The sequence below is a fragment of the Pomacea canaliculata genome, linkage group LG1 (assembly GCF_003073045.1).
Source record: "Pomacea canaliculata isolate SZHN2017 linkage group LG1, ASM307304v1, whole genome shotgun sequence".
Taxonomy (NCBI): Eukaryota; Metazoa; Mollusca; class Gastropoda; order Architaenioglossa; family Ampullariidae; genus Pomacea; species Pomacea canaliculata.
Genome location: NC_037590.1, coordinates 42,491,274 through 42,519,188, shown reverse-complemented (window position 1 = coordinate 42,519,188; position 27,915 = coordinate 42,491,274). Strand labels below are relative to the sequence as shown.

The 27,915-nt window shown below is 48.1% G+C and overlaps 1 protein-coding gene across 1 annotated transcript in view; it reads left to right on the top strand.

The window, feature by feature from the left end:
- The window catches only part of LOC112561407 (zinc finger MIZ domain-containing protein 1-like), a 171,537-nt gene that overhangs the window by 131,400 nt on the left and 12,222 nt on the right, over positions 1 to 27,915 (top strand). Inside the window, exons 6-9 of the mRNA XM_025233894.1 lie at positions 22,264 to 22,908; positions 24,811 to 25,042; positions 26,808 to 27,053; positions 27,535 to 27,777. Of these exons, the coding sequence (XP_025089679.1) occupies positions 22,264 to 22,908; positions 24,811 to 25,042; positions 26,808 to 27,053; positions 27,535 to 27,777 (1,366 nt within the window). The remainder of the gene's footprint in view (positions 1 to 22,263; positions 22,909 to 24,810; positions 25,043 to 26,807; positions 27,054 to 27,534; positions 27,778 to 27,915) is intronic.

The window sequence follows — 27,915 nt, the reverse complement described above, 5'->3', positions numbered from 1 at the left end:
GAAATCACTAACCTGTTTCAGAGTTGTTGACAGATGCCAAACTTTTTGAACTTCCAGAAATAATCTGAAGATACATTGAATTTGTTTTCTAGTTCCTCTTCACGCTGTCTATCCATCCTGTTTGTCGTATTTACACGACGAGGAATATTAATTAATCTTTGGTTCATTACATGTTTGTGCGTGCGTCAGAGAAAATGTGCGTGCGCGTGTGCCCAGCAGACAGTGGCAGTGACATTTCAGTGCCATCCGACAGTGGCAGTGACACATGTCAGTGCCAAAGCAAAAACACGACAACCTGTGCAAGTCGTGGACTTTTGTCCCATCAAAATCCCTGGGACAAAGGTTCAAGTCCGGTGGGAGGCAAGAGGTGGACTTTCCCAAGCCAGCGGTGCCGAGTTGTGTGGAGGGTCAGAAGATACCCGGCACCTGGCACCTGGCACCGTACTGCTTGGCTGCAGGTGTCAGAGAGGTGCAGGCAGTCTGTGGAGCTTGTAGTGGTCAGATACCTACACTAGGAATTGTTTTTATTTGACAGTGAATTTCCACCCTCTGTCATCCACTACCTGTATAAGTCGGAAGCCTTACCCTGATGGCTTGTTGCCTAGTAACATCGTTTTCTCATTAGGGAGGGTAGCTGTCGACTGTTTTTGTGCATGTGGGGGTCGTTTGATGCACACCAATCCCACCTGGTGCCTTTCTGGCCTCGCAGCTCATTCAGGTGAGACCTCCACTATGGGACTGTACAGGTGAGCGTCTCTTGAGACTCGGGCTGAGTGGTTCATCGAGTTCAAGCGGAGTGACGAGATTGCAAACAAACAAGTAGCAGAGACAGTGAGATAGACAGAGCGTGCATAGTGCTTACTTCACAGCAAAGGGGTGGCTGCTGTTCCTTCTTCCAAAGGTGATCCTCTTTTGTTTCAACATCTACAACACATTCCTCTCGTCTACATGTGTAACCTTTGTGTTTTATTGCCATCGCATGGCAAGCAGCTGATAGTGGGGTGCGTGGTCTGGGGGGGAGAGGTGGGGAAGAAAGTTGTCATTTTATTCTGACAATCACTGCCCCGTTCTCTATCTCTGTCTGCTAACATTAGTTTGCGGTTTGTAGTTACTGTCCACAGTTTTTAGAAAATACCACAGGCGTTAGTTGTCCGTTGAGCAGCTTGTCACAGAGAGAATTGTGTAATAACCATAGTAACCGGCAATGTCAGACGCAGTTCCGACAGTCTGATACTAAAAATATCATCAGACATCTACATCACAACTGAATGTGCACTTTCATCGCAGATGTGTGCGTAGGACACTCGGCAAGTGGCAGGAGAGCAATCATGATTGTTATCAGGACACGAGCTCAGTGCTTGGCGGTGTTAGTGGCGTAATTAGCGCTAACAGTCGCTTTGTCCGACTCCCTGTTAGTGGTAGGTGTGGGGGGCCAGGGGGACACGTGCTGTACAACAGTGGATTAGAGAGTCAGGTTGCTGACTAGCGGATGGATTTCTTGCTTATTGAGAAATAATTGAAAACTTTTATTAGAAAGGCGATAGGGGTCGGTTGCAAATTGTGATGAAAGGGAATAACATTTAGTGTTAGCTGTGTGCGCAGTAATCACATTAAGATATTAGTGATCATGTCAAGCCGTCAGTTTTATACCTTTACTGGCAGTGGAGGCTGCTAGAGGAGGGGAAAAATAGAGATGGGAGGGGGGACTTCATTTCCCTGCTCAGGACTTAACCCTCGTTGTAAAAATCACTTTCATGATCTTCTACCTCGTGCCGCGCGATGTCTGTGTGAGCTGCAGGCGATAGACAGGGGCCTGCGCGCGCACACACACACACACGCACGCACTCGACGTGCACACACACCCCTATACGCACGAGCTACGACGTGCTCACACTCGTACACACACACGCACGCACTGCGACGTGCTCACACTCACACACGCACTGCGACGTGCTCACACTCACACACGCACTGCGACGTGCTCACACTCACACACGCACTGCGACGTGCTCACACTCACACACGCACGTGACGTGCACGCTGGATCGATGGTAGCCTTGTCACCAGGCTGGCCGCACAACCGTATGCGCCCAGCTGCCGACGTTCAGGCTGAACTAATGTGTGAGTGTGTGTGGTGGAGGTGGTGGGGCAGGGAGGGGCTGGATGCGGACTGCACGCTGAGAATCGATGACCTGCCTTCCCTGTAGGGCAGTGAGCAGGCAATTACGGCCCTCGCCAACCAGGACGGATGTTAAAACAACGCGAAACGTGGCGTATGATGAAGAGGCTAGACACTGCGCGGTAGTCGCTTTTTTTTTTTTAACAGCAGATGTTGTTTGGCCAGGCGTGCGTGCGTGTGTGTATGTGTACGTATGTACGCGCACGCGCGAGAATCCTGGCCGATCAGCTGACGACAGCAACTTTTGCACCGAAATTGATTTCTTGGTTGGGAGGGGGGGACGACTGAGTGGTGTGGGTGGGGGGATGGAGCTGGGGCTGGAGGGTGACACTGATGGCGGGTGGGGAGGGTAGGAGGGTGGTAACAGCAGTGACGCTAGCAGATAACTGGCACGCGCAGTGTCTAATGATTAACACAGTCGGCCGTGTTTGGACGCTTGCTGATCTTGCTGTTGTTGCGGTCGCCGCCGTCGCTGCTGCTGCTGAAACCGAAGGCAGTATCTTGACCTTTATCCACCCGACAAGCGGGCATTGCGTCGTGAGGGGAGGGGAGGGGTAGCCAGCGGGTGGGGACCCCGTGCAGATGAGCACAGCACTACACTGACGTCACAACCGTCGAGGGCGAGAGAGAGAGAACATCCCGAGGTAGCCTCGAGGAGCTTCAGAATGTAGGACAAGTCAGGAGTTGGGGAGGGAAGGGAGGTAACTCTGTTTGGGTAATAGAAGGGAGATAACCCTGATTGGGCAATAACTGCCTGGAATGCTGGTGTGAAGCCCACGTGGACTGCGTAAGGAGCCGTTCTGGTTTGAGTTTAATGTTTATTGTAAGGCCTAAATGAAGTTGCTTTGATATTGTATTTCCTTGACTAGCATACTATGAAATATTACCTTGTTCTCGGTAGATAGCATTAGTGGAGTCCAAGTGTACTTACAGGCGACTAAACTGATGCCAATTAGAACATGGATACTAAATTAAACGTTTAAAAAGAAATACCCGAGTACGTCAGACACGGGTGAGAGAATTCTTGGTCGGTTTGTCATCCAAAGTTGTTTTGGGGTCGCAGGTGACGTAGAGGCTTCAGTTGTCTGGACAGGGAGGGACCCACACCAGTGTGCGCTGTGCTCTCAGATACACTAAGTCGAAGGATGCGAGAATGTTGTATCAGTGGAACCTCTTCAAAAGTTTTATTTCTGTTTTCTTGCCTTTATATTGTTGAGTATATACTTAGTTTATTAAGGTCACAAGAAGCTAGTGTGTGTTGCTAGGAATGAATGTGCTTTTGTGTGTTATTTATATGTAAATATTTTATGTAGCTCCATGAGATTTGCACACCCTATTATCGATCTGTCTTTATGTTTTGTTTTGTTTTTTCAATCGTTTCTGTCTTGATGAGGTGGAGGCGACCCCTGGCATTGTGTATTATCACGGGGCAGTGTGTCACGACACGATCAGACTTGTGTTTAGTTGTGAGCGCGGCGCTGGGCTCAGCCTTTGTATGTCAGTGTGAGGGTGAGCTATCGGTGAATTGTGCAGCAAGAGGTGGGTGTGGAGGGCGGGTATTGCTGTATTGATTATAGACACCCGGCGGTTGGCCCCCAAAATGTTTCATTTTAATGTAGTGAGATCTGGCGACAGGCGTAGCAGCTTAGCGCCGTCAATCAGACGACCTGCCCCTCCCCTCCCCTCTCCTCTCCCTCCCGCTGCTGTCACCTCAGTCTTCCTCCACTTGTCGATATGTGTGTATGTATATATTGTTTGATGACCCAGAGAATGCACTCAATGGTGGTCCGTACACTTAGGCCGATCACCGAATTATATCGCCGTTACTTGGTGATATCAGCGATTCCCCTCACATTTGGGGAACATTTGGGGAGTTAAGTCACACAAACGTAAGAACACTGTATACTAATCAAAGTTAGTGTCAACTGACCAGCACAAAGAATCGAAATATTACTGAAAAAACAAAAAAGCGGTTTCAGACAAAATCGTTCACTTTCTCCTTTGTTCACTTCTGACCACTACCTCCCTCGTTCCCAGTTATTTGTTATCGTCATCATCAGTCCACAAGTTGACGGGTCTGGCATGGTCCTGTGGCAGGCTGTCATCGTGCGATACTGTTGCCGCCCTGAGAACATGAACATGAAGTAAGACGAGGAGCATTACTGAGGCCCACCCAACAAGCATATCAAGCACCCGGTGCTGACAGGGAATCCCATTCAGTCCCAGAAATCACCGCCTGGTTCGATTCCTCATCCCGACTAAACCGTTTGTGGAATGCGCAAGTGAGCAGTCGGCGGCTGGCGTGGCCGAGTGACGGCGCCGGGATAATGATGTGGTTAGATGGAGGGATCAATACCGGGCCAGCAGTTGCTAACTGCACTCGACCCACAACCTGTAATCCCTTTGATCAGCAGATACAAGCAACTCCACAGATTAACTCGCCAGTGTCTTCAGTCCTCGTGAAACGAGTTGCTTTCCTCCGCTTTGTGCCTCGGTTGACCTTTCCGAGGGTGCAGACTGTTCACTTTCTTGACGATTGCAGTAATTGCTAATAGTTTCTACTCTAGGGTGAGAGTGTGAAGGGGGGGGGGGGTGTGTACAGGGTGTGTGTGGGGGGGGTAGCAGAGTTTCAATGTCTGCGCTGACCTGTTTGCATGCCAACTGTTTTGCCAGCGTTGAAGTGCTTGCTGCATACTGCATACTGCAGCTTTATTGTAGGTGTTTGCTGGCCGCCCTACTCGCCGTGTATCGCGCTTGACTTTGCCACCTCCCGCTTCCTCCGTCCACATCCAGCCAACAGCTCTCCACCCCCCTATCTCCTGCGCTCCTCCTTACCTCCCCTTCCTGCTGCGGAGTAGCTGCCGCTGACGTCAGACCCACACTGTGTGTAGTAGAGACCAACATAGTGTGTAGTCGCGACCCACGTAGTGTGTAGTCGAGGGCCAGTCAAAGTATTTTCCCCTCAAGCCCCTCGCTAACCTACCCCCCCTCCCTTGTCTTACTCCTCACAAAGAGTGACGAACATCGTTGTTGTCTTTGCCCGAGGTGGAGGTTGTGGTGGTGGTTGTCAGTCACGACGATGGTCTACCTGCCTGCTGGCGGGACCGCTGCGACTCGCCTTCCGCCGACCGTGCTGTGTCCTGTTGTTGGCGTCATGTACACGCGCGCGCTGGGGCTTTGTGGCCAACACACTTTCCTGCCGTCACACTCCGCCACCCCCTCGCCGGCAAAGATGGCGGCGGTCATGTGACGCGCGGAGTGGCAAGTACGTGAGCAGGCGGCGCGGGGCCAGCGGCGGGTCAGTCACACAGCCTGCTTTCTCTCGCTCGCTCACGCGCTTCAGCTGTGGAGACAATGATAAGCAGAACACGGCGTGTAGTGCTGTATGTGTACCATTGTTGCTCCATGCGCTCCCTCTACCACCTAGCCGTCAGGACTCGCGCCTGTGGTGTCCACGCGCCCTGTGCTGTGCTTTACCTTCCCAGAAAATGAGCCGTGTGAGGCAGGACTGTGATCAAAGGACGGAGAGATAGAAGAAAGAACGAGGACAGGAGAAGGATACTTCTGTCAGACAAATCACCGTGTTCACAAATTCCTGTCCCCCCCCCCCCCTACATTGTTGTGGAGAAAGTAACAATGGATGCATCAGCAGCGGAGACCAGCCTGACTGGGTCTATAGAGCTCAGCTTCTTGAGGTGTGTCATTTTAACTTCTTTGTTGTGCATCTCTCACTTCCCCCCTTCTCTCACACTCGCTCTCTCTTTCATTCACTCTCTCTTGGTGATGTTTCAGCTTTTTTCATTACTCAAGAGGATCAGACAGTCGAATGTTTTTATTTTAATTTACTCGTTTTTTTTCTTTTTGGAATGGTAAATAATGGGGTAGGTGTCGGTGTGACACTTGCTTGTCACCTGATTCATTCAAAAGGTATTTTATGTGAAAAGAACTGAAGAGAGAACAAACCTAAGAGGACAGGCCGTTTATACACAAAGCAGTGAGTGAGAAATGTGTGTGTGGATCACCACATCTCAATGTGTGTTCAGTCCAGGCTGTGTGCTGTGTAACCAAGACAGGAGTACCCTGTGTGTGTGTATGTGTGTTGACAAGCTCTGTTGTGAGTGGTCTGGCTACTGATACTGTACACCTGCTTTAGTAAGTGACACAGTATTGACTATCATTTGACTACACATCGCTTGACCAACTATTGTAAATGTAGTCAGCGGAATAAGGAAGGAACTCTTGTCACTTATGATCTAATATTAGGACAAAGGAAACAAGAATGTGAAATATATCATGCTGACAGATGAAGAATATTTACACTGAGAGATAGCAAAATATAATACAATTTAAAGGTATTTTTATAGTTTTGAAGATCCAAACATATTACAACTGTTATGAAAATATGAAAGCTCATCATTGAAGTTGCCATTGTTTATGAATCAGGAAGCTTCTGTCTCACACCTTAGGTCATTTACATCCTTGTTCATCTGAACACAGATGAAGTGACACGATAAACTTAGTATATATGTGTGTGAGACATGATAAAGTATGTGTCACATAAACTAAGTATATTTATGTCACTTGATAGGCCAAGTGTGTGTATATATATATATGTGTGACATGATAAACTAGGTCTGTATGTGTGACAGGAACTTTGTGTGTGTGACATGATAAACTAAGTATTTTGTATGTGTGTGTGATGATAAACCAAGTCAATATGTGTGCATTATTGCTGAAACTGTAGCAGCTCATAGACACTTGTTTACATCCTAGGTGTGGTTGAGGGGGTATCCATGTTTAATTATATTTGTCTGTACATTAGACTTTGTAATCAAGTAGCTACATCTTTTTTTAAAGGTAGGGATGGGAACCATGGGAAAAAAATGAATGAAAGGGTTAGAAAAACTAAGTTTAGGAGTGGGAGAAAACCCACACCCTGCATGCTAGTGGATGGTTGAGTGAGCTCCCCTGCAGTGTCCTCCATTGTGTATCTGTAATTCAGACCTTGGCAGTGAAGATGAGTAAACTATTTCTTACTCTCAGTTTCGGAAACCTCCATGCTGTGTCATGATACAAGATGTCTTTGTTTAGCCGTGAACCTTTTCTGTATGATAAGAAAGGGAGAGCTCACTGCGCCACAGGGCATGGCAGTGTTTCTGAACCAGAGACAGAAAATATCTTGAAACTGCTATGCTGCTACAAGAGGACCTCAATCTAAGGTTTAACCACAATTAAATGTAGGGCCAAAATAAATTGTGCAACATTATATTTTCTGCCAGTTTTATGTAGTGCAGAAGCACATTCACAAACATGCAGCTTTGCACACAGTCCAGCAGCCAGCACAACAGACTTTTGCTCAGTAGACATCAGCATTGACAGGTCAGATATTTGCATCTTGTTTTGCAAACACGTAAGAGCTAAGACAAACATAAACTTATGCAGTCTTAAGTGTCCAACCTGTAAAAATGTTTTGAAGGCGGAGTAGATAGAAGCTTTATCTCCTGACTTCTGACCTTAGCCTGTGCACAAGAGGCCAATAGATAACTGTATGTGTGTTGTGCACTAACCTCTCTGCAAATAATGTTGACTGTGGTGACACTTGTTCACTCTTTGCTTTTTGTTTGAAGCAGAGGTTATACTTGTCTTGTGAACAACACATGTTACATCAGTCTTCGTGATGTCTGTCATACAGATGCTGGGCTGAGGTTTCACTGAACAAATAACAGTCGATATTATCTAGATGAGCACACATTCATTTAAAACATGCCGCAATGACCTGCATTTAAGTAGGTTATAGCCAAAGTTTGAGACAGAATAATGAATGTGCTGTGTGTGTGTGTGCATGCCTTGGTAATGAGCATAATTCAAGTGTAAGATTAGTGTGTCATAGAAATCGGTTTACAGTTAATTGTTCAGGAGTGACACTCCTTGTCACTGATGATTTCCTGGCATGCACCCATTCATGAAATGTCTGACTTTGATTACAGTGGTGAGATAATATCCACTTTGTGATCGGTCTATTTTTTACAAGAAGTCACTTGGAAAGCATCTCTTATCTTTGCCAAGTGACGTGTATCTGTGCAGATACAATAATCAGTTTTGATATATAGCGAATGCTTATATGTGCAGGTAGCTGACAGATTTTTATGAGATTTTTTTGCTAAGAAAGTAGGAAAGCGCTATATTTAGTACTTTGTTTGGTGGGGAAAAATAGACTTCTGTGGAAGGGACGGCGGCATAATTGCTTGTTGTCAATATTAAAGTTGTGTTTTGGTTTCACCCTTGGTGAATTTAGTTTCAGGTAGTGGTAGACAGGAAGATGGTCCCAATGTTTTCTGCTTCTAATAATAATTAAGGTTTGCTTTTCCAGGTTTTACAAAAGCCTGACAACTTTCAGTGTACCGAGCAATCCCGCTCAGAGAAACTAATAACTGATAATGTGACGTTTAATGTCTAATTTATAGCCGAGAGTTGGTGGTCACAGGCAAAAGATGTAAATATCTGTGTTTTTAATAGCTTTAGAATAAATGCAGTGTACAAGGTATCTTACAGTGGGCCTTATTTTGTTGTGCTATTTAAATATTCAGTCCTTGAATTATTGCGGTCCTTTAGGTCACCTGGAAATGTTTCTGGCATCTCTGCTCATAAAGCTAATGCTGTAGCAATAAATATCAGCAATAATGGAGGGGGATTCTGTTGGCATTTATTTATGCTTAAGATTTCCAGTAGATGAAACTGAAACTGAAGGCAACTCATCTGCAAGGACAGGGGAGGGGCAGGGGAGTGAGCGAAAACCCAAGAGCATAGATAGAGGCGAGGATATAACAGACTTGCTTTCAGCAACAGGAAGTTGGTGACCCTGCTTACAGCAACAGGAAGTTGGAGGTGATGTTGTGGGGGTGTTGACTGTTTAACCAGACCTACCCACTGCTACAGATTTTTTTAAACTCTGGATTTATATGGCTATCTGGAGAGCTAGTCCTGTATAAAACAACAATGGACTTTCTGTTAGCAAAACTACAATTATTTGAACAAAATAAGGTTGATTTATTTATAGCTGCAGTTGCACTTTAAGAACATTAAATGTTTCGACATCTGTCAACCATGGAAACTATTTCTATGACTACAGTAATCCCTCGCCACTTTGCATCTCACCTTTCCCGGCTTCACTATTTCACAGGTTTTTAAAAGAAAGAGATGTGAAAAATGATTCGTAGATCTACGCTTCTTCTCGGATTTTCTGCGAAATTCGATCGGTTGAAAATATGTATATTTTATGAAATTTTAAATGAAAAAAGTCCAAAGTGTATAAAAATATATTACTAATTTTAATTATAACAATAAAGAAATATTATAAATAATAAAATTAAGATGAATTACAGTAAACAGTACATGGAATAACCCTGAACCGAGAACCAGCACCTCTTGCCTGAGAATATCTACACCTACTCAAAATTGTAAACGATAGAAAAGCGACCAACCAGAGAGTGATGCATTGTATCCCAGTACAATTGCTCGTTGTGTACTTTCATTGTCGTCTTTCATTGTATTACTCTACAGTACGGTACATATTATGTGTTCTTTAATTTACTGTAAGGATACTAGACATTTTCAGAACAGTATGGGTATGGTTATTACAGAAATGGGAAAAGTTCATGTAGCACAAAAGTATGGGAGAGGGTTTATAGGACCTTAATATAGTATATAAATACAGAAAAAATTACCGTTTCTATTTCGCGAATTTTGGTTATTGCGGGTGTTTCTGGAACGCATCTCCCGGACAAACGAGGGATTACTGTATTCCAGTTTTTGTCTACAGGTTCGCCGCTCAGTGATTAGTTCAGTATTTACCAAAAGTCATTTACAGAGTTTCATGGCTTTGTGACAGTGGACTGAACGCTACCAAGTATTTTAGGGATTGTGCTGGGTTTGTCTGACCATTGTTGTCAATTTCCAGAAGTCTGTGTTTGCGTCACAACAGACGGAACCAATCGCTGCGCTAGTCGAGCTGCGGGTCATGTGACGTCCTTGTTTCTCGCTTGCGCATACGAGCAGCTGCCTGCGCATCCGCACGCGGAGTGGCCACCTACGTCACACCGAGACCACTTCACGCAGCAACGAGACTTGCACGGTGCTTGTACGGTGGTGGGGTAGTCAACGACACAGCGACTGTTACAGAAAGAAAAACAAAAGTGGTCCAGAAACAGAGGGTGGTTGATATTCTCGAGATCAATAGACTGGCAATGGCCGGGTGGGTGTATTTATATCTTGTGTGATGGAGTGGACATGGCTGACACGTGTGGCCATGAGGGTCAAGTGAGTGATCTGTTGGGCCACTTGGTCACGACACACCGTGTTGCCAGCGGTAAGTAGGTCACTGCGCGTGCGCCAGGTTTGACTGCGATTTCCGGGTCATTCGGCGCTGTATCTGGAGCAAGACTCAAGCTGGTGGTCTTCTGGCCCGGAGAGCACAGGGCGCTACCACGGTGTCAACTTACATCACTGACTGCAGGCCTTACACAGTTTCCTCTTCAATATGTAGGGCCGGGGCAGGGGCAGACTTGTTTCATCGGCTTTTGTGCAGAAGTAAATTGGAGCTCGCTGTGCAGGAGGCAGGGGGTCAAACCCAAAGACCTGCGACTTTGCAGCGGGTATTTCTTTACAGTTAGCCGTGTGACCTGTCTTGTCTCCTTGTAACCCCCTGTAAAATTAATGTTATTCCTCACCTGATATTGTTGCTTGCAATGCACCACGAAGGAAAGATTATCGGTGTGTAGTGTAGTAGCAGGGTTTTCTCCCTTGAAAGGATTTGTTATCTTAAAAGCAAGCGTGCCGATCGTATGTTAGATTGTTTCAGAATAGGATGTACACGATAGACGATGTCAGTTCTAGACAAGTCACCTTTCATCCCCCCCTACGCCTGGAGGCGGATGCAGGGCGGCCCCTGAAAGGGCCGCCGAATTCCACGCCAACAGATATTGAATATAAAACAGGGACAGTGTGGCCAAACTTCTGTTTCTAGAGTCGGAGCAGTGAGCTCTGTGTAGTATTATAACGGATTTGCCGTAATGGCAGTATCGCGGGCCGCCACTTGCTTCTCGACATTGGCGGGCGATGGGGTCACCGATTCCAGGGCCGCCACGAGCCTAGAGGCTTCCTTACCCCCTGGCGGATGGCATCTATAAGGCCACTCCTCTGTATATCCTCTCAGTATTTTCTGTTGTCATTTGGATGGTGAACATGTACAAACAGTACCCGGAAGAGCCTCCCCTCCAAGAGACGCCATCAGCCTGACCGTAGCTCGTCGTTTCTGTCCTCGTCAGGTTCGTCTGGACTCTTGTCTGCGCCGTGCAGTACACGGACAACGACAGTGCTGACAGTGTCAGTGTAGTGTCACTGGGAAAGCATCTTGACTGACATTGGGGCATACTGTACAGGTATTAACACAGCCTAAGTGTAACCTATGCCACCAACATTTACAAGGTGCTAAGAGGATGGGGAGCACCAGAAGCCTGACGCCTCATCTCACGATGGACTGTCACACTCCTTTATTCTCTAATGGTCAGTCTTAGGCACTACTTTTTTTTTCTTTTGCAGGGGTGTCTATAAACGAGACCGGTGAAAAAGCAGCCTCATCGATATAGCTGGGCCTAATGTAGAGGTTGTGTGTCCGTGGGCTGTGTTGTCTGTGGATGTGCAGGTACTGCGAGAGGTGGATGCTGACTTTCAGTTGTCACAAGAACGGTTGAAGCTGGCGAGAAGGGTTTCGGCGCCATCGCTGTTGACGTTTGCCCTGCTGGTCTTGATTCTGCTCAGGTGAAGACAGCAGGCGAGGATTTAGGCAGACAAGGGGAGGGAAACGGGGATGGGTGCAATGGAAGCAAGGGGGACAACACTGGAAGCAGCCTGGAGTCGGACAGAAAGTTGGCAAGGTGCATGCGGCCCAAGCTGCGGGAGATCTTGTGGATGATGACTTCATGAGAGCTGCAAGCATTCCACACACTTGTTTCATGCACCCGTCTGTCTGCTGGTGCCTGGGGTGGGGGAGAAGGGGGTGCAGGAGTGCCATAGCTCGCGGCAAGTTACACGCGCGCCGCTGAGTGGTTCGTCGGGCCTAGAACCTTGTTGGCGACGCGGAAATATCATTGGCAGCCGTCCTTGCATAGACATGGAAACGGACGCAGCAGCCATTTGTCCGCCAAAGTTTGATGTTTTAATAAATAATGGAGCGGCCGCCTCGGAATTGTTTGCCGCCGTTTGAGACAAACCTCTGTGGCGAGCTTTCTCAGCGGCTGTGTGCTCCATCTGTGTATCCTCGCCTCCAACCTCAGGTACAGGCTGACCAGCGGAGCGAATTATGTCAGCAGCCCCAGCTCCAGCAGGGTTCAGTGTCCCGAGAAGGGTTTATCTGTTGAGCTGATCATGACTGGCTTGCGGGGACGATCGGGTAGTACAAGCGTCTGGAGGATACGATCGTGTGTGGGTTACATCGCCTGTGACCTCGGGCCATCTCGTGGTCACTGGAGGTGAACGATGTAGAGTCCACGAGTTGCTCGGTTGATTGATTAGGCGGACAACTTAGCCGGGATTTCTCACTACTAGGGGAGAGAACACTGGAAGTAAATCACGTACACACACAAAAAAAAAAAACACACCCGACAACCGGTCCTGCAAACAGGTGCCCATTGACATGTCGTCAGCTTATCAACCTTATCATTACCCTGCCCCCATCCTACCCCAACCCCCACCCCTGACGCGAGCGGACAAGGACGGTGGCTGTTGTTGACTCGCCAGGGTTAGGCTGACTTCTGTCCCTTGTTTCAGGGCATCCCGGTAATCCTCGCGGCCACAGCGGGGCTGGAGGGACAGCGGGAGGGGAGGGTGCTGGAGGTGCTGGCATAGAGCCTCGTATCTTGTGGCTGGGTGGGGGTAGGGGAGAGCGAAAGCGTTGTCATAACAACGGGCGTTAACAGCCTTCAGCGAACCCCCCTCTTACACCTGGAGGCCCGACTACACTGGGGATGGCGGGGAGGGCCGTCCATGCGGCCGGACTGTGGAGACCTACACCTTTGCCAGCTGGCTTCTCGCTGTTGTCCCCCTACCTCCTCCTCCCCCCCCCTATCTCGTCCCTCGTCCTGCCGACCTTGTAGACCTGCCGTGGCCGTGCACCACCTGTCCACCTCACACGCCGTTATCTGCCTCTGACATCATCTGCAACACGACGCGATCGCGTTACCTGGATAGCGACACTCGCTGGCTGTGGGCTCTGACAGACTTTATGTGTCGGTGTGTCTGTGTGTAGTAGTAACTGTAGATGTGTGTTACATCGGTGTGTCTGTGTGTAGTAGTAACTGTAGATGTGTGTTACATCGGTGTGTCTGTGTGTAGTAGTAACTGTAGATGTGTGTTACATCGGTGTGTCTGTGTAACAGTAACAGTAGATGCGTGTCACAGGCGGCGCAGTATTTTTATGCGTGACCCTGTGGTGTCTAGTTCAGGATGTTAAGAACTTTGGACTTTGTGTGTATTCTAAACTGTGTGTGTGAGGTGTATTAACAGTGTTGTATGTAATGTATCTGTGTTGTCTAGGAATATATACTAAACTCTGTGTGTGAGGTGTGTTAGCAGTGTTGTATGTAATGTAACTGTATTGTCTAAGAATGTAACTGCGCGCGCTGGCGACTAGCGTCAGACGGTGGCCACCCCAGTCTCCCTTGCACCCGCTTCTTGATGTTATTTCAGAGAAGGGAGGAGAGGAGCAGTTACCTTGTGCTCGCTGTTGATGTTTATGACGGACTTCTCCAGTTGTCTTGCCAGCGTGCATGGTGGGCGCCGCTACCCCACACCACCACCACCACCACCATTTCCTCTTCTCTCATCGCAGCAACATGCGGGGCACAAAGTCTGCTCACTGTGGGGATGGGTATGGGGGGCAGGGAGGGACAGGGGAGCTGCCTGCTTGACTTTAGCTGGTGGTTGATGTGAATTGTTGCCGCCGAACGTGGCATTCCTTGGCGATATGCTGGTGAAATCCACGGTGTAGGTGTCTAGTCACGCCCCCCCACCCCCGCGTACTGTTCACTGTGTCAACTCATTGTTTATTGTAAACACTGTTCACGTGCTGTCCTGTTGGTGTGTACAGTGTCACGGCCTCTGTTTACATCCAGTGTTTATTATGGTGTCGTGTAGAGGTCTGTCAATGTCGGCGTCTGGTTGTGTTCACACCCTGGTGTGTCTCAGTTACATCAGACTGTAACAAGTGTCACATCAACACCCCCCTCCCTTCAGCATGTAACTAGTTGAGGAGTTTGCCCCCCCCCTCCCCCCTATGATTCTTCGGTTTGTTAGCTTGTCTGCACGCACGCGCGAGGCCAGAATACTGGACATGAGTGCACGTAGTGGACGGACATGCGCAGTTTGTAGATGAGTTGCTGCTGATGGTGCAGCAGTGTGTGTGTGTTGCTCGCCATGGATGTTGGTGGGATGAAGGACGTGAGAGAAGGGGTTAAAAACTGACACGCCCTACTTCGCCGTGTGTTGTTGTTGTTTACAGATAGCAGGCGTGGTGGAGTGTGACCTAGGGTCAGTGCTAACGAGGCGTCCAGTCTCCAGTAGCACGGCCGTGTAGCCGCTGGCTACCAAACATCCAGTCGTCCCGACACAGGAAGTGACTGAGATAACGCGGAGTTAGCTTTCCCTCAGCCGCCGATAGGTGGCAGTCAGATAGACTCCAACGGCAGGCGTGCGTGCACGTGACGGCGCGTGCGTTCGTGTGTATCGGAGACTAGCTGGGTGGGGAAAGGGTGGAAGGAAGTGAAATTGTCACTGTTGATCGGGGGGGGGGGGGCGGTGCAGTGCGAGCACGACTGACGTGGTTACCTGGCAGGGGTCAAAGGTTGGGTGGCGCTGGGTCAAGGTCAGGGCGCATGACGGCGGGCTGCTGACGGCAGCAAAGGTGGGCCGTGCGTCAGCAGCTTTGGGTTCACCGCCGTGTTTACACGCGTGTTTACTCGCTGACCCCTACCCACCCACCCCCTCATGTCACCTGAGCAGGGGGGAGACTTGTTGACGAGAGGCGAACACAGAAAGTGCTCCACTCGCCAAGTGAGATGTGTCTCTCTCTCAGAGAGAGAGAAAAAGTGAATGTGAGGCTGACAACACGAGGGTAGGGAGGCGAAAGGTAGTTGCCCCCTTGCCTCCCACAGTTCCCGTGAACACCAGCGCCGCTGACGTCTTACGTGACCCCAGCGAGGGGCAGAGTGGAGGAGACGGGAGCGTTACCTTGCCTCTCACGAGTCGTCCTCTCCAACAGTCTCTCTCTCCTGTTTGTCTCCCTTGCGTGCGAGGTTAGTTGAGTTCAGCACCAAGCACCAGCACCACCAGCACCAGCGCATAGTTGAGCGGCGGCAGCCACCAGACAGGTAGGGAGGAGCCTGTCTTGCAGAATGGGATCAAGAGATGCCGCAGCCGTTTGGATGAAATCCACGTGGTTTCCTGTGAGCGAGAAGGGGCCCAGCTCCCTCCCCTCGCCTCCCCCCAGCACACCTCTCGCTCGCACCTTTCCCAGTAGAGACTCATCTCCATCGTTGATTTGCCTCCACATTCTTCCGGCGCGCTGCTCTGACCGCTGCATGCTCTCCCTTTTTCGATCGACGGCCGCACATTCCTGCCATTGCTGGCATTCTTCGCCGGGCTCTCCATCTTCCTCTTGTTTGCCTTCTCCTGCACATTTCTCTGTTTCGTGTTCCGATGTCGTTTTTGTTGTCGATGTTTTGGGTGTTGTTGTTGTTTAGTTTCTGCTGTATTTGTTGTTGAAGTCTGTTTGCTGTACATTGTGTCAGCTGCTGTCACCTGTACTACCAACTCGAGTTGCTGTGTGTCCTGCTCTGAGCTCACAGGTGTGCGTGTTTTCACTGCGCCAGACTTTGTGGAGATGTTTTTATTGGTTGAACCGTGTTGGTTTGTTATTATATATTGCCTGTCATCGCTGGTGGTGTCTGGGATTGCCCGACCCTCTCGTGTACTCACAGGTGGTGGTGGGGGAGTCTGTGCGTGGATAGACACACTGGTGTTGCACCTTGGTTGTGATGAGTGAAGGGGAAGGATGGCTTTCCAGCGTTGACCACCTTGACATCACCCTGATTGTCACTTGTCAAATGGGGAGGTAACTCGACACATCTTCTTATCCTCTTGCACATGTGTAAGATGGTAATTATTAAGACCAGTGCAACTCATTAAGACCAGCGTGTTTTGTTGTTACTATAATTAAGTTCGTACACAAACCCACTGAACCATTGATAAGTTCAGGCGCTAAATCGCTGACCCGGAAATAAGCGGCGTCACTGGGGCGTGCTGATTATCTCCCTGTCACATCTCTGGTGTACACTGTCATCGCCTATCATCGCCATGTCTTGCTTTACTTTTGTTTCTGGGGGAGGGATGGGGATGGTTCGAGGTCCCTGCACAGTGAGTTATCGCCCATGTACGTCACGTCCATGAAAGTAAAGACAGTTTCTTGTCCTTTGTCTGTTCGTTCCTAAGGCGCAACTGTTTCTGGACACACACACAGATGCCCGCGCCTTCTGGTCTATAGTCTGTCGACAGTCCTCCCACCCACCCAAACAAACCCCTGGTCGTGCTGGTCAAGGTGTGTGTGTGGGGGAGAGAGGGGGGAGATAGTTTCACTGGTGGAAGTGGAAGAAACAGGGTTTTATTGAGAGGATTAGGGCAGGTATGTTTATCGAGTGCTTTGGCAGCGACCGTAACAAAATACAGAATTTATTGAAACATGTCTTCTGCTTGACAGCCTTCATCGACAGAGCGTCTCACTTCAGTGCTAAGATGACAGTCTTTCTACTCATGACAAGGATCCACCGGATCGTCCTGGTCGCTCAGTAACTACAGCAGGACCAACTAGAGAGCCAGCCAGAAATAGAAACAAAAACAATTGGAGTTTGTCTTTAGCGAGTGTTAGTCTCGTGTGTGTGGATGGGTGGGTGGGTGAGATGTCCGCTAGTCTCGTACTCTGTGTATGTGGAGTTTGGGGGGGGGGTCTGAACGTCACGTGACAGCAGCTAGTGACGTAACACCCAATCGCCAGGTTTTTCAGAGGCAATGTCTCCACGACTGTGTTGACTTGTTTGTTTGTCCCGGCCGTTCAGGTGCCGGCCCCGACCGTCCTCCTCACCAACGTGTGGCATCAGGGGACGAAAGGGACACAACCCCGACTCGTCCAGTGGCGACCTGACGGCCTCTACACATGCACCCCTCCCTGCGCCCCCCTCCCTGGTCGAACCCCCGGTCGCTCCCTCCAACAGCCGTGTCGCCTGGCCCCATAACCTGTTCAGTCCGATTTTTTCCACCTGTCAAATCATAGGGGTGAAAGGTCAAGTCCCTGCTTACAATATGTTTATAAACGGACCTTATCTCTCCTCCCCCCATCCCCTTGAACAAACTGTCGCGTGTTGCTGGCCAGGGGGCGATGGAGACTTTCTCGACGTTTCTGTAAGTTGTTGTACATGAATGACTAACTTTCTCAGTGACTTGTACCATTGTGTATGTGCGGCTACGGCTGTAGGTGTCCGTTAGCTGGGCGACACTGTGTTCACGCGCATGTCTGCCAACATCACGAGGCTGATGTCGATGACAGTGTCGTCAGATTGTAAGAGAGGTGATGACAACACGGGGCCTGCATCCTGTGAGCTTTGTCCTGGTGTTCCGACAAGGACTCACCATCACCAAGTATCGCGCCCACAACCAGCGCCGCCGACTGCTGCATGTAACGTGCTGCTGAGTGGTGGGTGTGCGTACAGATATCTCCCCCCCCCTCTCTCTCTCTGCCGAGCGTACTGAACGTCACGGCACGTCACAGCCGCACCTCCCGCCATGATTATCAGTGTTAAAGGGCGGCTCCGGGGGATACAAAAAGATTGCTGCTGTTGTTGCAGGATCCGAGCGCAGGGTCGTGAGGTGTCCTTCACCTTGCTGCAGTGGTGTTGTGATGTCAGTGAATGTCATGACAGCTTGATGTCGCCAGTCTCCCTTGTGACGTCAGTGCGGTCAATCTGTCGGCGGAGTGGGGGGGGGACGTCACGTGGTCTAGTCTAAGCCGCTGGTGGAGTGTGTGGGGCTGTCACCCCTACCCTGACATTACACAAACGATGCACGCTGACATGGGTATGGAGAAGACATGGCGCCCACGGGGGCAAGAACAGATTAACGATCGACACGAACAACAGTAGAACACAAACAGGTAAATTGTAATGTCAGAGCACAGAGCTTATGATGAACCTAGGAACGGGAAGGTGGTGTTGAGAAGTAAAACAAAATGAAAGGAGGCTGTGCGTGCTCATGCGCGTGGGGTCGCTCGACGGCTTGCTGCAGCAGATGAGGGTGTCGACGACGCAACAAGTGATGTGAGAAACCATCCTTACTGCTGTTGCACAGGCCGCTCGCTGATGATGATAAAGGTGATGAGTGATGAGAGTGAAGCAATCAGTCTGCAGACTACTACTTGTCCTGTGGAAGGACTGGTCTCCTCTCTCTCTCTGTAGACACGCACTGGCTGTACCCGCCCATAGACGATGTGCACACAACCGCAGGCTGCTTATTGATGCGATGGTTACGCAAGATGTTTGGCTCCGAGGCTGTGGATGTCTTTGCGCATCATTTTCTGTCCTGAAAATAGCAGTGATGTTTAATTTGTTTTGAGACTGAGTATGTGGAAATAAAATGTTGCTAGACTTGCACAACGAAGTCTCACGATTGGCGAGAGTCAGACCTTTGGTGCCCCTCGTTAGGTTTATGGGTAGGAGAAGTGGTGGTTGTTGGGGATGGGAAGGTAGAGGCACGATGCTAGACACACACGGCAGCTGACAAGGTCCACCACTCGCACCTGCCCAGGTCACCCCGTCCGTAAACTACCGCGGCGTCCACCAAGCGTGGTCAAAGTGTCACCAAACTACGAGTGTGACGACCGTGATTCGTACAAGAGTCGTTGGTTTTGTATTTTTGTTTTTGTTCCCAGACTCTTTGGCAAAAAGAAGTCGGGGCTTCGTTGTTTGCTGTGGAGCTCGGACTGGGATGTTGCCTGGTGACTCTCCTCCAGCGGACTGCTGAGGTCTTGTGTTGTGTCTTGGTGGTGGTATGATGGTAGGGTCTAGGTCAGTTGGTCTTGTGTGGACCTGTCTTGAGGGTGGTATGATGGTTTGATGGTGGTATGATGGTAGGGTCTTATCAGGTCTTTGTGCTGTCAGTCGTGCCCCCTGTAGAGCCCGGTGTTTGACATGTGGTTGTCCCTGGCGGTGCGCCACCCTTTCCTGATGTCACGCAGCTTGTGTCTGACTGACAGACATTGATGTGTTGTCATCCACCTGAGGTATGACATCTCAAGGATCTCAGTTGCCAGGGTGCCGTAAACGGGGTAGATGCTGCCAGGCTATGGCGGAAGATGCTAGCTCTGCTAATGTCGTCTCTGCGCCCCAAGATACAGTGAGTGTGTGTGTGTGAGAGAGAGAGACCCTGTTTTCATGTTTGGACACCCTGAATGTTTGCTGTCCTTGGGAAAGATATGATGTGTGCACAAGGTGCTTAGGCATTTACTGAAGTTTGTATGGCAACTTGCACACACTTCCTTCAAGAGAATCTTCCTGGCTCGTCATGAAGATGAGGACGAGGACAGTCAAGTTTTTATATTGTACCGGCTGTTTGTATTTCTCTGTCGGTGTTGCCGGTCGTGCTGAAAGGTCACGCTCTCACCTGTCTTGCGACACGAGCAGAGTATGGAGGTGAGGAAGTTACAGGTATGACTGTCACGCCGCGCGTTTGTTGCACTTGTGTCCGATACCTGTCGTGTGCCCAACATCCGAGGACGATGGCAATACAAGTGCGTAGACAGGCCACCTACTTCTTTGTTTCTCCGCAGCTGAGTGTCGCAACAACAATGCTGATCACGTCACCAGCGTGCGTGTGCGTGCGTGCGTGCGCCTGCTTGTGTTTATTCAACGTTGCCGTTTGGCGAGGTGGGGAGCCCCGCGTGCAGTAAACAGGCCCCACATTGTCTGGCTCTGTGACACCGACTTCACACGGGGCCATGGAGGACACTGGTGACATCGCCATCACAGGCTGGTGGGTGAGAGAGGGGAGAGGGCGACCTTGAGTGTTGATGACATTATCGCCTTCACTGTCTTAGATATCGATGGTGGAGAGGAAAGAGAGAGTTAGAGAGCGAGCTTCCATCCTCTCCGCCCCTCCAGCCATCCTGACTGTCATCATCAGCATGTCACAGTCGTCACCGCGGCGCCCCTTGCCTCCCCACACCCGACACCACCCGGTTGGCCGCTGGCAGAGGGCTGGGCGACCCCGGGGTCTGCAGCAGACAATGTTTGCTACTTGCCGCTCCCGCCCAGGATACGGCCCAGGCAGCATTCAATTAGACGGTCCAGGATCAATATGGCGTTAGTTCAGCATCTGCCCACAGCCTGACGCAGGCGCAGTGGCGGGGCGGCTACAGGCAAGGCGATTAATACTTGATGGCGACCCAAGGCTCGCACTTTTGCAAATCCCTTTCCAAAACACCCGAGCCTTGTGCTCGTTTGTGCCCGTTGGATTCTTTTTGCAACTCCAGTTTGAAAGAGCCTTAATTTTTCGGGAGGGACAGGAAGTGTTGGGGAGGGGGTTGTGATGGTCACACAGTGTGCGGGAGGGATGCACATGGCTAAGAAAAAAAAAAAAAGTGAGACTCGAAGAAAGCGAGGAAGGCGTCCACTTGTTATGTTCACAGTTGTGCTTCAGTCTGTTCACAGCAGTGCTGGCAGGGGGGGGGGGGCGGGAGGCTGCTGGTTAATTGACCGCCGGTTATAACCAGTCTCAGTAACTGTTACATTTACTACCTTACCCGCAGTTATTTATTTACCAACTTTGTCCCCCGACCAATAACTGACCCAGTGGCGAACCATTCTGGCGACAGATTCCAGCAGATGCCGGGAATATTTGAGAATAACGAACAGTTGGGGGGCGGGAGATGAAACATTTCTGTCGATTGTGTGAACAGTTGACCCTGTGTAAATAATTGTGTAGCAGGCGAGTTGGTGTAGATGATAGGAGTGTTGGGCAGATGATGGAGAGTCGAGGAGCTGCAGGAGGAGGCTAGCAAGATGGTCGTGTGATGGTGAGATGGGCGGGCGGACGGGTGGACGGCCGTGTTGGTGAAATCGTGATAGAGCAGAGATCAGCCGGTGCTATTTTCATACTGCGGCCGACGTCATGCTGCTCCCGGTGTGATGTCGCTGGCGGCTCATCAATATACATGCGCACAGCAGTTCAAACAAAGCTTCAAGGTACACGCTCACGGTTAGGACAACACTCTCCTGCCGACTTGTCACCTCTTACTCCTCACTTTTTATAGGTGTTGCGCGCCCAGATTTTGCACGTGTGTGTGTGCATCTGTGTGTGCGTGGGGTGTGTTTAGGCCACCTCACCTCTCCTTGCTGCTGGAAGAACACTCCCCCGCCGATCACAGTCCTTTGCCCGGCTATGGAAGCTGGAGCAGGCTATAATTTGAATTGCATTATCTGACAGGGACGGGGGGCCCGCGGTGCCAGCCTGCAGAGAGTTTGGAATCGGTTTCCACCCAAATGCTTAGACTTCTGTGGCTAGGGAGATATGCGTGGGAGGAGGCTACATTTTGCCAGAAATGTTTTTGTTTTCCAGCACAAGATTATTCCATTGCAGCTATTCTCAGAAATTTAGTTCTCTCTCTCTCTCCCCTTCCCACATTCTTCTCACCCTGTGTGTGTGTTTGAGAGACTAGTAAACCTGGCTGGTAGGAGAATGTTTTGTACTTGAAAGAGGACAACGACTTTTAGTTGTAAAATGTTGGTTTCTTCTAGATTTTCCTTTTCAAGATAAGATAGCAAAAATGCCAAGGTGTGTGCATGAAGATGCAAATACGTGTATCTGTAAGTGAATAATGTCTGTTCTTAACATGTGTGCATGTCCTCATGCAAGCTCGCAGTGTTCAACTGAAAAAAATGCATTAAAATTTTTTTTTATTAATCATTTTTTTTTTTCTGTTGTGCTTGCAGTGGTGATGGAGGCTGGGGCGGCCCCACACAGGGACAAACAGGGCATCAGTCGCTGTCAGTGGTCACCACCATTTGGGGCGTGACACCAGCCACACAAAGTGGGCCCTTCACTCACAACCCTCAGGCCTATGGCAACACCACCATGACCGGTGGCAGCACAACACCACATGCAGGTGGTCCACAGTCAGCAATGCAGGCCGGCGTCTTGCAGAAGGCTGCAGCTGGGGTTCCCTACAATCCTGGGCCCATGCCTTACCGGCGCGACTCCCACCCCAGGTATGCCAGCCATGGCATGGATGCCAGTGGGGGTCCCACCTCTCCCATGGGGGTCCAAGCAGCAGGTCATGGAGTGATGTCCTCTGGTGTTCCCTCTTTGGCCCCTGGGCAGCTGCAGGCGCATGCGTGCGCGCAAGTGCATGTTCAGGGTCATAGCCTGCCTGCCATGTCTCATGGGACTAGCATGGGTCTTGGTGTTGGTGTGTCTGGTGGATCCCTGCCCCCTGGTGTCGGTGTTGGTGGTGTGTCAGGTGTCCCAAGACAGCCCATGGGATCTGGAAATCATGGAACTACCTCCCCTTTGGGGCAAGGCCCATTGCAGAAGCCCACTATGCAACCATCCCCCCTGCACGGGGACCCAGGCTCTAGGTAGGTGACGGGGCTCACCTGTGCTCTGAACAATCTCCCCTTTGCTGCCTGTCGCTCTTGCTCCCTTCTCTGCACCTTGCAACCTGCTGCAGGTAGCAGACCTGTCCATGACCCAGGAAGGTGTCATTTTAAAAGTGATTTTCATAGATTCTTGTATAACTTTGCTCTCTTGCATGAGAATGAGCAGAACAAAGATTTGTGGGTGGGGGTGGGGTAACCGATTGTGCATTTGACTGCACAGTGGTCACAGAACCAAAATGCCTGCTTTTGTAATCCTTTGCTTCAGAACAAATATATCAAAGCAAATTTTTTTTTCAAAGTTAAGATGTGTCAGAGGGTTTTTTAATGGCAGATTCTACCTTACTAAAGTGCACCACCCAACAAAGTTAAATGACAGCCCCAATTTTTTTATGTGGGCTGCTGCAGATGTGGGCTGGCCAAGCCATCTTGATGGCTTGGCCGTTGAAAGCGTGGGCCAGTGTTATACTGTTGGCTACTAGGTTAGTGACCTTAGTGCTGGCTTGCAGTGCATGGTTGTTATTATTTTATTCATTTTGCAGTAATCGTATACATAGACCCTGACAGGAATGATAGATGTGGACATTTGTGTTGTTCCAGTAATTGTCTGTAGGGGGCTAGGCAGGGTCTAAACATGTGGACTGTTTTCGTAATTATTCATAGTTGCGTATAAGTGTGGAGTGTGGTGGTGGTCTTTTGTAATTATGTGTAGAAGCTTGGCTGAATTCCATAACTGTGAACTGTTGTGTTGTTATTGTAATTATCTATAGGGGCCTGGGTAGGGTTTATAAATGTGGACTGTTGTTGTTTGAGATGTTCCATGGGTGGGTTATTGGTTTGCTGTGCATGGCTTACAGGGGCGGTATGCCACCTTACCATAGTGCTTTGGTGAAGTGTTGAAGATTTATGGTACACCTGTCAGTGTTGTATTCTCGCATGTTTCTTGTTCTAATGTAGGCTTTAGCATAGCAGTGTTCTTCCTGAAAACTTTCTGTTGTGAAGGATTATTAATGGTTGGATTTGTTTTGCCTCTAAATAGATAATAGTGAGAACATGATTGCAGATACCAAATATTCCAAAGACAGGGTGACGAAACGTGTAGTACAATAAAATAATGTCCGTGCATCAAATAGACAGCAGTAAAACTATCAGAGAATTTGTATAGCAAAATAATGAAAGTCTTCAGTAAGGGTGCGGTGCATACATCAACATATACCGTTGAATATCAGCCTCAAGTTAGCTTGCACATTAAGTGTGCGTTGTGTAAATTTAAACATGACCATCGCACAGTTATTTCAGTGTCCTCATTCTTGTTCTTGTTACTCAGCATTATAGAATTAAGTGACTCAGACTTTCTCGGTAAAGAAGAAAGAATGTCATGTATGAATTAATTTTCAGTTACTTGATTGGAATGTAGGTGCCATAAAATATGGTAGAGGGAAAGCACATTATTTCACAGGTTGTGGTTGAAGGTAAACGTTATCCACTGCACGGTATGGTAGAGGGTAAACACAACATTATTCACAACATTTTGAATCTTGGTCAACGGAAGTTATTAGTATGGATCTTCATAAACCTATTTCATTTTGGATTTTTGCGAGATCCTTAAGACTTTTTACAAGATTTTGTAATTGTGCCTTAAATTAGAAGTTGGTTAAAATTGAACATTACTGTTGTAATCTGATCTGCAGTAAGTAGTGGGTTTAGATGAAACAAAAGAATTTCCAGTTACTTCTCGAGTGTTTACATATCCGTCTCCTGCTTTGGGGCACATGACACAGACTTGTCTGCATGCATTGTCTGGCTGGGTCAGAACTGTTTAGAAGCTGCTTTAATAATTTATTTACTTGTTAATGAAATGGAAAAATGTATCTGTTGTTTCAGTGGGTACCCACCCACTCCAAATACTCCAGGCAGCAGTGCCCCAAACTCAACAGTGGGGGAATACACAGCGCCCCCTGGCGCCCTCTCTGCAGCAGCTTTTGTGGCTGCAGCTGCTACAGCAACAGCAACGGCAACAGCAACAGCCAGCATGGTAGCTCTACAGGAGCAGCAGAACCAGCAGCAGATGAACATGCAGATGAGCATGAGTCAGCAATATGCACCCCAGGTTCAGGTGTGTGTGTGTAGTGTGCGTGTTGCAGGAAGAGGCTGTAGCTGGTGTGTGGAAGGTTGTTGAGCGGATGGGCTTCATGCATGAGTGGAAACACGCATGCATGATCTCCCCTGCTTTTCTCATAAAAATTTCCTTCCTTCACTATCCCGTTTGCTTACCCCTTCTGTTTCTGCTTCTATGGACCTGTTACCTAGATATATTTTTACCTCTGCCTAAAATATACAATGTAATTAAGAACATGATATATACAGTATGAGTATTACCTGAGAGTTTACTCCAGCTTTTGCCTAAAATAAAGGGCAGTCTTGGATTGCAGTCCACACACTGGTAAATCTCTTATTACCAAAACAGTAAGGATCGTGGGTTGTAGGTCATGTTTCATCTCAAGTGCAGATTGGTTTCTGGACATCATATCTGCTTACAAGGGCTGACTCTATAGCCATGGTTGCTGATTTGGCTTTGGGTATCTTATAATAAGCAGTCCAATTATTACTTAACCCAGCTGTTTCGACAAGGATTTTATTGAAGGCTGAAGAAGTGCAGCTTGCAAGATTTTTGTGTACATGCCTAGAGCAAGAGAAGCTGTTCCTGTTTCTGCAAAAAGCAAAATCTGTTTGAACATCATTTTCCATCTTAATTATTGAATCTTGGTATCAAGACAGTAGTGGCTTTTTTTAAAAATAAGCCAACGAATCTCATAAGTAGTCTTGTTGGCAGCAGTCTTAGATGTAAACTTTAAAATAAACAGCAAACTGGTTTTTTTTTTTTCTTTTAAATTTCATATTTGTTGATGTGGCTGATCAGGATTTTGTGGAGCACATGCCGGAAGTCAAACCCAACATTTCCAGTGTTAATGACTGTATCTGGAGGGCAACACGCAACCAGACTTCTCAGTGTAAATGTTGATGGAGTCAGTCTGGTTTTAGGCACATTGGCAATTTATCAGATGCTCAAATTGTATGTCTTCTAAAATGATAACAAATTTCAAAAACGATTTTTGGCTTTCTAGTTTATTTAGTTGAAAGTTGGCTTTATGTGCAAACAACCAGAATCACAGTTGGTGATTGTTGGGGATGTTTTTAAATTTTTGGAGCACCATGTGTCATTCAGCAGCAAAATGTATATACATATAACATACCATATACACATACACATATATACTGCCTCCACAGATGAAGACAGCAAGGATCATTTGAATGAAAACTCACATCACCATTATCATTGACAACCTAAATATGTGCAGGCTTTATAAACACCATCATGTTCATCTGAATTTTAAAAAAAATTGTAGATGCTGTCAAATTTATTTGTATTTTTCCCATTTGTGTAAGTGCAGAATAAACTTTCTACATTTGATGACAAAGTCAGTCTGTCACTTTTTTAGCAACTAAGTCTTTAACGGCAAGGCAAGAAGATGACCATGTCAAATGTCTTAGTTTGGGATGATGATAGCTCCTTGTTCTTGCCATTAATTAAGCAGTATATGCCTGCTGCTTATAGCTGTCAGATAAATCTCCTCAACTTCTGATACTTATACTGTTGGTGTCTGCATATGTGGAACACTTGCACTAATTTTGAAAATTCATTACATATAAACTGATACGATCTCAGAAGTTGCTATTTGTGGACGTGGTACAAGCTTAAGCAGTAGGGGTTTGATTTTTTTCTCCCTTCATGCTATTTATTTTAGGGTCTGTGAAGATGACTTGACAAATCTCTCTTAAGGCTGCCACTAAACATCTGTTCCTCTTGATATTTTTCTTAGATGGGTCCTGGACAGTCACCATATGGTCCACAGTATCCAGGGATGCCTTCAACACAGCGACATCCAGGAGCCATGCAAATGTCCCATGGTCCAGGGCCTGGGCCTGGCCCAATGGCTAACAAGGCAGGTCCTATGATGATCTATCACCAGCAACGACGACCATCCCATACCCAACCCCTCACCAGTTCATGCAGCAGAAACGACAGATGCAGTACCCAAATGGCACACAGATGGAGGTACACAAATGTGTAGAACACGTCTGGCTTCATGGAAGATTCTTAAAAACAGAATTATTTTAAATGACTTTCTGTAGTCTTTGGATGACACATACTTGATACACATAGGTTCCTTGTCTTTTGTATGTTCTCTTTAATTTGTCACACCTGACATTTCTCCTTCTCTACTCTGATAATACAGTCTTGTCCTTTGGAATTAGTTTCTTCTCAGAAATTAAAAACCAGAATAAAAAGGAAAAAAAATATTGATGTATGTTTAATACTTTCTGTGTTATGTTAATGATAATTGTTCAGCAGGCTAATACACTACGAATTCAGTTGTAAAAATATCTTTATTAATAAATTTCAAGGAAGAAACGAATTTTTGGTTATGTGCCGATTTTTTTTCATACACTCTAAAAAAGCATCAAGACTGATGTTAGCTAAAATGCATGATTTGGGTTGCTCATTTTGTTTTGTTAGCTGTACCAAAATATCCTCTGTGCCTACAGTTTGGCCCAAGCCCAGGTCAGATGCAGTACCAGAACCATACGCAGTATCCAGGAAAACCACAGTATCCACCAACACAACAGCCACTGCCCTCACCTAACTACAGCATGGCGCATCAAAGCATGAGGCCGGTGGGGCCAGGCCCAGGGCCATATCCTAATGGCCAGAACCCCTACATGATGCAAAGTCAGTTTCCCCCTTCAAGACCGCCCACTCAGCCGGCATATGGGCAGTATCCCGGCCAGGTATATTTTCATGTTTGTCATTTGCAGATGCTTCTAAACATTTCCGATGGAGAGTAAGGGTCAGTTGTGTGCCAGAGAGTTACGTCTGCTGTTCAGTGATTGTTTTACAGGCATTTCAAAGAATCGTAAGTAGACCTT